The sequence below is a fragment of the Papilio xuthus genome, unplaced genomic scaffold (genome assembly GCF_000836235.2).
Source record: "Papilio xuthus unplaced genomic scaffold, Pxut_1.1 DF827777.1, whole genome shotgun sequence".
NCBI classification, from domain to species: domain Eukaryota; kingdom Metazoa; phylum Arthropoda; class Insecta; order Lepidoptera; family Papilionidae; genus Papilio; species Papilio xuthus.
Window position 1 is genome coordinate 2,136,975 of NW_013530872.1, and position 12,933 is coordinate 2,149,907.

General features: G+C 32.8%; 2 protein-coding genes across 2 annotated transcripts; both read left to right on the plus strand.

Moving 5' to 3' along the window:
* Nucleotides 1-140: 140 nt before the first annotated feature.
* Nucleotides 141-6,381, plus strand: LOC106115556 (uncharacterized). The gene is made up of 3 exons (XM_013308986.1): nt 141-600; nt 1,051-6,135; nt 6,257-6,381. The coding sequence occupies exons 1-3, from the start codon at nt 360-362 to the stop codon at nt 6,379-6,381; spliced, it is 5,451 nt and encodes a 1,816-aa protein (XP_013164440.1). The 5' UTR covers nt 141-359.
* A 507-nt stretch (nt 6,382-6,888) lies between these two features.
* LOC106115626 (STAM-binding protein-like A) lies at nt 6,889-10,536 on the plus strand. The gene is made up of 9 exons (XM_013309061.1): nt 6,889-7,214; nt 7,521-7,788; nt 8,120-8,248; nt 8,629-8,765; nt 8,879-9,026; nt 9,226-9,363; nt 9,477-9,589; nt 9,688-9,790; nt 9,999-10,536. The coding sequence occupies exons 1-9, from the start codon at nt 7,093-7,095 to the stop codon at nt 10,059-10,061; spliced, it is 1,221 nt and encodes a 406-aa protein (XP_013164515.1). The 5' UTR covers nt 6,889-7,092; the 3' UTR covers nt 10,062-10,536.
* Nucleotides 10,537-12,933: the final 2,397 nt, after the last annotated feature.

Genomic DNA, 12,933 nt, shown 5'->3' on the forward strand with positions numbered 1-12,933 from the left:
ACTCGCGCCATATTGCCGAAAAATAAGTAACTTTATTTCAGAACTTTACAAAGTGTAAAAAGCCGATTGAAGCATTCCAGGTCAAGATTTTTGTATTCTTGGTTAGACTATACTTTATATATGATTCCGCGCCGACAGAGTGAAACGACGATGGATTTACTACGAAGTAGTTACATACTCTTTGATGGACTCCTTCAAGTTATTAGATTAGACACTGACGTACTCACTTTTGCAAATTAATAAATTTACAAATTGTGACCTTTATTTGATAATTTTATGAATTTGTTACATTTCGATGACATCTTTGGCATTAAAAATAAATCGTGCAAGAAGAACATCTTATTTAAACCCGTCGAGCAATGGACGGGGATACTGGAAAGTTACATGATTTACGTAACGTCAAATATAAAGTTGAACATGAAAGAGGAAGTTTTGCCGGAATCCGTTTTAACCGTACTAAATCGAAGTATCGAGAGAAAAAGAAACAAAATCTTAGCAGAGAGACTGAAGAAGATGCAAATGTTATTACAAAAAGTGATTTGGCCTATGTCTCTGTAAAGATTGACCAAAAATCAAGCGTTGAATCAAAACAATACACAAGTAAGATATGAGTAGCACACACTAGTAATTAATATGAATAACGTACTAATTGAATTCCAGTAATAATTTTTTCAACCTTTAATTAACGTAAATAGCAAAGAATTGTGGTACATTCAAGTGCAATTTAAGAAAAGTAGATTAGTTTCTATATTTTTCTTAATTCACTTTTCACTAAAAGGTTAGGATTTCCCATATGTAGCGCCATAAAAAAGTATTTGGCTAAAATTTAAAGGACGATTCACTGTTTTTTATTTTTCTTGAAATAAGTATCGGTAGTAATTTAAATAAAAATCAGTGTTTGTATGGTTGTTCTTTGTTTAGAAGAGATAAAAGAAAAAATATTTTAGGCTATATGGTGTGTGGTCCAGGTGCCGACTAGTCTTAGTTAGTACTATAAAAATAATGCTCACTGATTAAAATAAGTCCATAAAGTAAGTACATGTTTTTCAGAATGTGCACGACGGAAAGATTTCACTGGAAAGACGTCTATTGATTTTAAGCCTTTTAAAAGTATGTTATCATCGTTTAGTTTTGTGGGCAAAGATAGAATAAAAGAAATAACATCTATTGATTCCCATACCGAAACGGTGGTGAACGAACAGAAAACATATGATTTAAATTTAAATCGTCGAGTTAATAATGAGGTTAAAGTATTATACGAGCGTGACATAAACGAAGAAGTGAAAGAACAGAATATTTCACGGACAAAATCTGGTAGTAAAAGTAGGCGCACTAAAAATAGTCAGATAAGTTTATTTGGTTTCCAACGTTGTATCCAGCGAAAACGTCAATTAAACTATAATTTAAATGTATTTTATAAGTTCTTACAAAGTGATGCAAAACGCGACAAATGTTTATGCTGTAAACATTACTCTTTTGAAGATGTTAATCCAGAAAAACCTAAAAAGAAATCGTCTTTTGTTAAATCTCAGAGTGACAATCCTACGGCACCTAATTTGCTTAAAGTGACAGAACGAACTACTGTGTCTAACATATATCTATTGAAGCCAAAAGATGCTAAGACCACTGACAGTGTAAAAAAAATTGAAATTCCCTGCAGTTGTTTGGAACTAGATAAACGAAAGTCTATTTTGAAAAAAGGCGATGGTTTTGATAACATTACTGTGCAGACAATGAAAACTAAAAGTAAAGAAAAAAACATTGCTACCGCTGATCATTTGAAGACGAGACCTTTTTCCGGAGGACCGACTGCTGTTAATGTTTGTAAGCCTACGAGGATATGTAAGAAATGGATAAAAGTCGAACCCAAAGTCTGTGATAACTGCAAACAATCTAAATCTACTGGCATATTTAATTTATTTTGTGCCGCAATCAAATATTTTCTTTTTATTACGATTGTTATTATATGGCTACCTTGCATTTTAGTTTTAGGCCTTGTATGGTTAATTACTTATCCCTTTCGACCTCATCAGGACCCAAAGGGTGAAACTAAAAGGAAAACAACTAAGAAATCTCTTCAAAAACCTCCAAAAAATATAAAGGAAATAAAGTGCGCTTACTGTAAGAACAAAAAGAAGTGTTATGCGTTATTGAGAAAAAATAAAGCGACTTCTTCTAAAACTAATAAAAAGAAAATGAAAGGTACAAATTGTCAGAAAAACTTCTCAAAATGTACACAGTACACGACGACGACAGCAACTAAATTGCGTCTTCCTGAGAGTGCCACAACTATAATGGTATTACCATGTGAAGGAGCCACATCATCTCTTGTTGGAAAGAAAAGACATAAAAGTGTGACATTTAAACAGTCTAGTAAAAACAGAGGTACAGAAACTACTTCAAATGCAAGTAAAAGTAAACAAACGACCTGCAGTGGATGTTGGAAGAAAAAAGGTAGCACTCAAAAATCTGTCACCCAGAGTTTAGATAAGAATCAAGCTAAACAAGATACGAAGCAAAAGCCAAAATTAAATTATAAATGTCAAGAAATTATAATCAAAAGTTGTCAAGGGATAAAAAGTCAAAATCAGAAGGTTGAGGTTTGTGCGCCAAAATCTTTATCTAAAGTACTCCAGACGGCTTTAAGTGGAGTATGTTCAAATAATAATGAATTTGCAAGTATTCCTGCATTACCTAAGAATAAAAGTTGTAACAATCTCGATAATAAATGCGTTAAGTGCACGAAAAAAAGGAAATTCTCCAATCGTTGGTGTTCAACCACAACACCCACTAAACATATGGCAGTGTCTACGACGTCTGTTATACAGTGTGTTCCTTCGCCTTGTCCTGGTAGTTGTGCTTACACTCAAGCTGTAAACATACAGGACGCTAAAGGAGATAAATGTGAAAAAAGTCGGACCACGATGATAAAATTCTTTCCGCCACCGCGTTGTAAGACAAATACTGTAGGCAGTGGCATCAATCTACGTGTATGTAATTCTTCTAAATCTACGCTGGCTCCTTTCTCATCTTGTTGTAATCGTAATATCTGCGGTAAAAAATCATTTAAAATTATCTCTGTGAACAAGTTGTTCCCATCCCTTCGACCATGTTTACGAACGGTATCAAGTAATACCATAAAACCAAAAACTTCTTCCATTTCTAAATCAAAAGAAAGAAAGCAAGACGACGATGTGGGACGAAAAGAACCGAAGGTTAAGAAAGTTGAAAAACAAAAAGAAAAGGACGCCAAAAAATGTGGAAAAGAAGAAGTGAAGAACATTAAGAAACGTGAGAAAGAAGAAAAGAAGGCTAAAAGCCCTGACAAAGAAAAAGAGAAGTCTGTTAAGAATCGTGAGAAAGAAGAGAAGAAGGCTAAGAGTCCTGACAAAGAAAAAGAGAAGTCTGTTAAGAAACGTGAGAAAGAAGAGAAGAAGGCTAAAAGCTCTGACAAAGAAAAAGAGAAGTCTGTTAAGAAACGTGAGAAAGAAGAGAAGAAGGCTAAAAATCCTGACAAAGAAAAAGAGAAGTCTGTTAAGAAACGTGAGAAAGAAGAGAAGAAGGCTAAAAATCCTGACAAAGAAAAAGAGAAGTCTGTTAAGAAGCGTGAGAAAGAAGTGAAGAAGGCTAAAAGTCCTGACAAAGCAAAAGAGAAGTCTGTTAAAAAAGATGAAAAGAAGGCTAAAAGCCCTGACAAAGAAAAAGAGAAGTCTGTTAAGAAACGTGAGAAAGAAGAGAAGAAGGCTAAGAGTCCTGAAAAAGAAAAAGAGAAGTCTGTTAAGAAACGTGAGAAAGAAGAGAAGAAGGCTAAAAGCCCTGATAAAGAAAAAGAGAAGTCTGTTAAGAAACGTGAGAAAGAAGAGAAGAAGGCTAAAAATCCTGATAAAGAAAAAGAGAAGTCTGTTAAGAAGCGTGAGAAAGAAGAGAAGAAGGCTAAAAATCTTGACAAAGAAAAAGAGAAGTCTGTTAAAAAACGTGAGAAGGAACAAAAAAAAGCTAAAAATTCTGATAAAGAAAAAGGAAATCCAGGTAAAAAAGGTGCCAAGGAAGAGAAGAAAGTTAATAATCCTGGAAAAGAAAAAGGGAATCCCGGTAAGAAAAGTGCGAAAGAAGAGAACAAAGTTAACAATCCTGGCAAAGAAAAGGGGAATCCTGGTAAGAAAAGTGCGAAAGAAGAGAAGAAAGCTAACAATCCTGGCAAGGAAAAAGGGAATCCTGGTAACAAAAGTGCGAAAGTAGAGAAGAAAGTTAGCAACCCTAGCACAGAAAAAGGAAATCTCGTTAAGAAAAATGCGAAAGAAGAGAAGAGAGTTAACAATCCTAGAAAAGAAGAGCAGAAGAACGTTAAGAAATATGATAAACCTTTTTATGTGAAAAAATATTTACCAGCACCTACTCCGATAGGTAGACATATGTCTAGCAACACTGATGTTGAGATGTCTTCAGAAAATCTGAATACTGAATCTCCGAAATCCAATACTGTCGTAAAATATATTCCTCCGCCTTACGAGCGTACAGTAACTTCAGGTGTCAATACAAGTAATCCCCAATCTCCATCAACAGGCAAATTCAAATCTAAATCTAGCTCTGCGTGCTTCACCACAGCAACTAAAATATTAAAATTTTTTCCAAAACCCCGCTCGTATTCTGTTGGAAGTATTACAACTGAAGTCAAATTACCTTTAAAACCATTAAAGAAACAAAAGGCAAAAAAGAAAACTCCCTCTGAAAAAGGGAAACCTGTTTGTAAACCACCCGGCCTATTGTTGCAGGACCGTAAGTCTTTTGCTAGAAGACGTTCACAGGAAATGAAAGCCGGCAAACCCGTCCATATTCATAAATTTTTTCCAAGTCCAATACCTTGTACTCGGTCAATATCTATTGGTGCCCGTCTTCAGGATGAAGTAAAAATACCTCGCAAATCTAGCAAATCTACGACTTTTCCGCAAAAACCTTTTTTTCGATCCCTTACGGCTACAATGGCTACTAATACATGTAGCGTAGGTCCTACACGAATTTTTAAATATATTAAAAGTAAAAAGTCTTTTATAACTCGCGGCACAGTTCCGCAAAAATTTAAGGAAGAAAAAGTTTCGAAATCAGATACAAGTATAAAAAAGAGTGTGGACAAAACGAGTAAAAAAGGAAAGAAGCCTGTGAAACCTACTAAACGAAAAAAGAAAAAGAAACGACCTAGCAGAGTCAGATTTTTTGTTAGAGGTAAAAGCATAGGAAAACGTAGCACTGGCAGCAACACAAGACGTATTTACACAAAATCTAGAGAAGTTATGTTAAAACCGACAGGCCCACTAATTAGATTTTTTCTCCCTAAAAAACCTTTGACAAGTACCCGGGGAGTCAATCCAAGAAAAGAGAAATTTTGTTTTATGAGGGAACTTCGTGGTTTTCCAAAAAAACAAATATGTAAATATCGCAAGACTTCTGTAATAATACCCAAAAAAATCGTAATATATAAGAGGCCAGATCAAAGTCCTGAATCGTCACCATCTTCTCGGTCAGCAGCAGATCTCACAACCGCCTCTTCTAGAAGTAAATCGGAGGGTAAGCAGCAAGCTAAGGATGGTAAGAAGCAAGCTAAGGATGGTAAGAAGCAAGCTAAGAAGCAAGCTAAAGAGCGAGCTAAGCAGCGAGCGGATAGTGTTAAACAACGAGCTAAGGAGAAAGCGAAGGAAAAAGATATGGAAAAAGATAAAGATCGAGCAACGGCACTAGCTATCAAGGAACAAAAAGCACGAGCTAAGGATCAAGCTAAGCAAAGAGCAGATGAACGTGCTGACGCAATAGCTAAACAGAAAGCTGAATTTAGAGCTCAGGACCTTAAAGCTCAAGAAGAAATGAGAAGACTACAAAGGAAGAACCGCGAAAAGGCACGTAAACGCAAACCTAAATTGACGTTCAAACAAAATGCTGGACTCTTCCTAAAGCAACTAAAACCGGTATATTATAACATAGAATGTCAAGATTTAATATCGAGAGGACCGAAACCGTGCAAGCTTATTTATGACCTTTGGCCCTCTGCTTACCCTGCGTTTATGGTTTTGTATAAAATGTATAACAATGTTATGCGCCTTTTTTTCTTTTTTCTTGCATGTTGTGTTTGGAGTCCACTTTTTTGTTGGTGTTTTGTTTTTTACTTTTTTATAATAAAAAGACTACTTTGCTGATATTGATTTTAATACATGCTATACTGTCGTTAATTCGCCAACCGTAGTTACATTTTATGTCATAAGTTCAGCTAGGGGCTTAAATCTACTAGAGATTTTCACCCTGCGCAGAAAATCACCATGTCATCAGAAGACAGTGTACCTTCCCGAAACTGAAATATTTCAAATCGATAGTAGTTCAGAGCCTATTCAATGAAAATTAAAAAAAAAAAGTTTCTCCTCTTTATTATTAGTACAGTTAAATAACAAACGAAAGCCTTGGTGTCTTGGCGTGTAAGTTGGACATAAAATTGGTGCATTGCAAACATTTGATGTAGTATATATTAGGTAAACCACTACAAATGCCTAACGCTCTTACAGAAAGTATAGCGCACGCTTATTTATATTATAATTTATTAATTGATGTCACCGCTTCCCATGGACATCAATAATAATGTAGAGAATCGACTGATTGTCTTAGAGGAAGTTATTAATATCATATGAGGATGAAAGTGATGAAAGCTTAATCATAAGCATCAATACCAAGCTGGTGTTTTACAAATTATGCTGTGTAAAGTATAATATAAAGGCTACACTACAAAGAAGTCATTATTTGCCAATTCTAACTCTACTCTTCTTTGCCATAGATCAATAATATTCCTATCGCTTTCAAATGTCACCTTACATATTTGTGAGTCAAAAACACAGATATTTTAATGTCAATGTCAAACGGAATTATAAAATGTTGGGGTAAATTGGACATGAACGAATTTTGAACTACAAATTTTGTTTAATATACTATTTGTAGTTACGTTACAACTTAAAGCTATAAAAGTAATCAGGGTTTTTTCGTTCTTTGTTAACCGAATGAATCTGCTATTTTTAATATCCTCATAAATCTATATTTTAATAGAATTAACATTTAGCCATGTCTGATAAACGATCACGACAAACCGGAGATCTGGCTTCATTAGAACCTGCTGTGAGGGTTAAACAGTTAGCACACTACGGGACCATGGTTGAAGTTGACGCTAATGTACCACCAAGAAGGTAATATATCAAAATTGCTTTCTTTATCCAATATCTTGTTTGTTGTATTTGTTATGTTAGGGACATCAATAACTGCAAAAATATTAAGAAAGAGTTAGGGAAGTATTAGGATCTGTGGCACCTCAATTATCAAATTAAACATAACAATACCTGTTCTTTAACAGAACAATTTCTGTAAAGCTGATGCAATACAGCTAAGAATACACAAAATGTTTAAATGGCAACAAAGATTTAAGGCGCATATATTTATAAGTGATTAAATTTTAACATATAATTAAGCTTTTAACATACATTTTTCTTTTTTAGGTATTACAGATCTGGTTTAGAAATGGTAAGGATGGCTAATGTGTACTTGGCCGAGGGCAGCCTTGAAAATGCCTATATATTGTATATGAAGTTTATGACCCTATTTCTGGAAAAGATAAGGAAACATCCAGAATATAATACTGTACCCGCAGATGTGCGCTTGGTCAATCAAGTGAAATTAAAAGAAGTAATGCCTAAAGCAGAGAAATTAAAACAAAAACTTCTTGAACAGTATACAAAAGAACATGAGCTATATAAGGAAAATGAGGTAAATATTAAAAAATAATCTAATTTTTTGAAGATTATGGTTCCTAGAGGTATAGATTACTAGGCTTCTTTGCCAAGTAACGTAAAAAAAGTTACATCTAATATAGAGATCCTTTTCATTAAAATTTTAAATGTTGCATTGTTTGAATATGGGTGAATCATTGATGGAGATATCCTGCGGATATTCACCAAAGTTTCGATCCCTAAAAGCTGTTTTTTCTTATGTTAAATTTCTAAATAAAATTAATTACTCATATGTTTGTCTTTAATGCAAATTGATGGCATAAATATCATATTATGTATTAATATAGCCTTTGAATATATGTTTACAGAAGAAAAGACTTATTATGGAAGAAGCAAGAAAAAAGCAGGAATTAGAAGATGCTAAGCTTGCTGAGCGTCTTCAGGCAGATGAGAACAGTCAGGATGGAAGCACCACAACACCACACTTGATGCATGCGGTAATTTACTTATATTAATTTTTTATCTATTTTGTTAGACAAATGTATGTATATGTCAAGTTTACAGCCAATATTCAAACAATGAAGGGTACAAAGTACTAATATCATAAGTAGATGCTTACAAGACAAAACTTGAAAAAGTAACGTAAAAGACACTACCAAAATCTCCATTTCTTCCTAAAGTATACTTCGGATTTTAATAGAAATTAGTAATTATAGCAAAACTGTGGCTTATGACATTGTATGTAGGGGTCATCTGTATTAAATTAGATTTACTACCAATATGTAACAATTTGTAGAATATGTTTTGGTTTTCATTGTCCTGTCTGTTATATGTTTGTTATGTACTCTATAAAAACATGTAAGGACATATGTTTCAGGACGAGTGGGCGGTGACCCCGACGGCACCGCCTGTGGACGGCGTGCTTTACCCAGACGACTTCGCTTCGGAGCCCCCGCGCCCCGCACACCGCTACTCCCCCGTACCACCCCTCATACCACCATCTAGACCGCACCAGTAATTATCAACAAAGACTATTTGTTATTTTAATTTATTTCTGTTGAAAAAATTTAATACAGATTGTGTTCATGAATGTTTCACTAAGTTTACTTTGTGTATTTGTTTTCCAGTGAGACTGAGGAGACGCTGCCGTCATGGTCGGGTCGGCGGTTGCGCGCGGTTCTAGTACCCGGGTCTCTAATGGCGCGCTTCCAGTCCATCGCCGCACCGCACACCGCGCGCAACCTCGAGCTCTGCGGTATACTCGCTGGCATCCTGGTACTTCACTGTATACTTTTAACTTATGATCGCTTAGTAGTCGAAATTAAATTTTTCTTTTTTCTTTAGATATTTTTATCCATAAAAACAGAATTCGAGTCTTTTACAACAACAAAACTTGCTAAAAATATTTTTTTATCACTCCTGGTTTGTTGTTTTTGTTTCTGAAAAGGTCTTCACTTTATTTTTTATCTGTCAGGAGCGTGATCAGTTGAAGATTACTCATGTGATAGTGCCGAAGCAAACAGGCACCGCGGACTCGTGCAGCACCAACAACGAGGAGGAGATATTCCACTACCAGGATCAACATAACCTGATCACACTCGGCTGGATACATGTCAGTATATTGTCTCTATTTTTTCAATCAGAATGCGAGGGACAACAATATGTTTAGAAATAGTAGTTTTGACAGTGGAAACCAACTATTAATTGTATTTTAACGAATTGCAGACCCATCCGACACAAACAGCGTTCCTATCGTCAGTTGACTTGCATACACAGTGCTCCTACCAGCTTATGATGCCCGAAGCAATTGCCATAGTCTGCGCGCCCAAATATAACGAGTACGTATTACATTAAATAAAAATAATTTACAGAAATAATTTTGTATATTTTATAAGAGTTTTTGTTATAAACAATAAAATTTATTGTTCTTTTGTAGAATTGGATACTTTGCACTGACGCCAGAGTACGGGATGCAGTTTATTGCAAATTGCAGACAAAGCGGTTTCCATCCTCATCCAAATGACCCGCCTTTATTCTATGTAAGTACTGAGGTTCGGGCAGGAAACATTTTGTAGGTAACTTAGCTAAATTTCGTATCGACAAAGACGCTATGAAATTCAACGAAATTCCCCTCAAATGATATTTTTATATGGTCCAACATAAGAACCAACATTAAGCTGATTTTGAGTGTTTATTCATAGTCTTAAGGTTCCTTTTCGGTTGTACTGCATATTGTACTTTTTTCAGGATGTGACGCACATACGTCTTGACAACAATGCTGCAGTAGAAATGATAGATCTGCGGAGATGAATGTAACACATTGCTACAGTCTTGCATTTAACAATCAATGTTCAGCTTTAGGTAAAAAGATGTTCCAATCTATTAGTCACACTACCAATGTTATGTTCTCCTAGTACTTGTGTCTGAGTATGAAGTTATTTATTTTGAATATATATTAAATGTTTATTTAATTTTTACACTATGTGATTATAAATATACTCATAAAATAAATATATTGAACCTTGAATTGTAAAGTGAATCAAAGATTTTGTTTTTTACAATGCGAATTAATGACATGTGTTGTTAATAGCTTTTGATACGTTAAAATTCTTGAAAATATTTTATGAGCTTAATATTTCAAATTTTGAAAAACATTTGTGATAATCACATTATATACCAAACATGTGATATATATGAGTATTAATTTTAAAAAAGCAAAATAAAATTTTGTTTCAACATGATATGACCGGAAATTATATTACTGTTAAAATATGTAATAAAATAATAAACATATTCTGGTCAAATTTAAGTATTAATAAAATTGTTGATCTGTAAATCTATTATATATCAACATATTTAAGAAATCCAACTATTTTAAAACTAACCTCATTAAATGTTAAAGCATTAAACACCAAAGCAATTTTACATTTTTGATGACACAGTTTGATTAATTGTCGGTTTCTGAGACCAAAACCCCCTTTAAAAATATTATCTTTGCTATGTCAAAGATGAGGATAATGTCAGGTATGACGATATGTTTTATATAGAGATTTTTGTTTTAGAAACCCAATTATTCTAGATCTGTTAAAAAAATGCAATTGCTAATCAAAAGTTACCGAGTTTTCATTTTATTCCTTAAACAATTAACTAATGATGATATAATTTAATTGCGTATTTTTGCTGCAAAAACAATTGAACAAAAACATAGTCATCTCTTTTGTTCTCTTTGAAAAAAAATAGACAATTGTGTTGTTTTGAACCCTAAAGGCATTGGAAAAACAAGTGGTTAAGAAAATCCATTAAACTAAAAACAGTATTATTAAAAGTCGAATATCTAGTATGTCTGTACGTAATGTTGTTAAATAAAATTCTATTTGTTTGTTATATTAAAATTGATTTTAGCAGTTTTTTTTTGCTAAAAACTAATAACTATTTAAAATGTTTAATTTGTTGCAAAATGTAACCATTTTTTTTAAATTTAATATTTATGCATAATTTTTTGTGACACTTCTTTTGTACCTATATTCTATGATCTAGGAAATGGTTTGGATTTTTTTTATCAAACAACTTTAAAGCTGTTTTCGTAAAAACCTTTTAGCATCAGTTATATAAAATAATTGCGTTAATCATGCACTGTATAATAGTTTTGTGTGATCAAATGGACCAATGTAAATAAAACTTTATTTATAACCTCAAAGAGTTTATTTTTTACTGCACAATGGATATGTTGTGGAATAAGCTATTTGTGAACGACAAAAAACTTGTGAGATTAGAAATAGATTACATCTATACCTTATAATTATGATAATATTAATCTAAAGTGAAGATTTAAACAATAAATAGCTAAAAATTATACATCTCTATGATATACATCTAATTTTAAACATACCTTGGCAGTGCTAAATATTAAGCTACTAATATATTTTATCCATTACAACTCTAGATGCAAGTTAATCGTATCAATTTTCCCAAATTCGAGAAAATATAGTGTCACAAATTATATATAAAATAAACTTTAACCTAAAAAAAATGTTTAATAAAACACAATATTGTACGTTTTGTGGTTATAAAATTATTAATTTGTGTGCTTAAAAATGATACGACTCACTACTAATTACATTATTAAACTTTACTAAAACCTAAGTAAAATTAAAAAACATTAGAAAATAGGTTGTATTCGATTTACTTTTTATTTAAATATTAAAATGTTAATGACAACACTGGGAAAATTTACCATAAACAAGGTCACTGGCATCCGGAGTCCTAACTCGACTCACTTTTGAAATCCGAACACTCCATCTAGAGGTATATCTATGATTTTAATGTTATAATATTTTAACAGTTATAAACATTTACTTGTATAAGCTTACAAAAGGAATAAACCTTTGGCTTCTATCTATAAGCGATAACTCAATTTCTACTCTAAAATACACTAATTTTACTACCATAATAATACTAAGAATTTTTACATACTACAGTTTAATAAGGCACTTTGTGCTTGACATTGCTCATCATTTATTTTATTATAGCTTAATATATATTACTACTTAATAGTACTAAAATAATAACCCTAAAGAATTCAACATTTACAGAATATAATCAAGTTGCCAGTACAAACCACCGCTTGACACTTGACCTAGCGTTTAGTGACGATGTGGCAGAAAGATGGTGGAACGAACTTATAATATGTAACATTTAAAACAAATTAACTTTATTAAAACCGGGGGTCTCCGAGACCAAAATCCCGGTTTAAAACATATTGTTATCTCTATTTTCCCAAGAATAATGATAGGGATGACGATATGTTTTGTACAGAGATTTTGATGTTTGAAATCAACGGTTAATTTATTAAAAATCTATATTAACTTTCATAAACTTTCATAGACTTTAAAAACAATGTAATTATTGCTTTATTCGTAGCTATTAAATGCATACTCTAAAATTACAATACACAATATCTCATAAATTACAATAATAAAAAGTTTTTTATTATTTTTTACCTACTCCTATCCTATTTGTGAAAAGTGCAAATTTATACTACGCGAAAAAGTGGAGTATTTCATTTAAAACATTGTACAAAGGCACTGATTTATTTTGTTACTTTGTTAATATTTTTTTATTAAAGACACAAAATTTTAATTTAAATAGACTTTACGCTTAAAAAAATTTTTGCTAATAAATT

What these genes read in the sequence shown, in the direction of transcription:
- LOC106115556 (XM_013308986.1), top strand. Translation starts at nt 360, where the DNA reads ATGGACGGGGATACTGGAAAGTTACATGATTTACGTAACGTCAAATAT. An exon ending in TGAATCAAAACAATACACAA is followed by an intron (nt 601 to 1,050) that starts GTAAGATATGAG and finishes CATGTTTTTCAG; the next exon opens with AATGTGCACGACGGAAAGAT. An exon ending in TGTTTGGAGTCCACTTTTTT is followed by an intron (nt 6,136 to 6,256) that starts GTTGGTGTTTTG and finishes TCATAAGTTCAG; the next exon opens with CTAGGGGCTTAAATCTACTA.
- LOC106115626 (XM_013309061.1), top strand. Translation starts at nt 7,093, where the DNA reads ATGTCTGATAAACGATCACGACAAACCGGAGATCTGGCTTCATTAGAA. An exon ending in AGCTATATAAGGAAAATGAG is followed by an intron (nt 7,789 to 8,119) that starts GTAAATATTAAA and finishes ATATGTTTACAG; the next exon opens with AAGAAAAGACTTATTATGGA. An exon ending in ATGACCCGCCTTTATTCTAT is followed by an intron (nt 9,791 to 9,998) that starts GTAAGTACTGAG and finishes TACTTTTTTCAG; the next exon opens with GATGTGACGCACATACGTCT.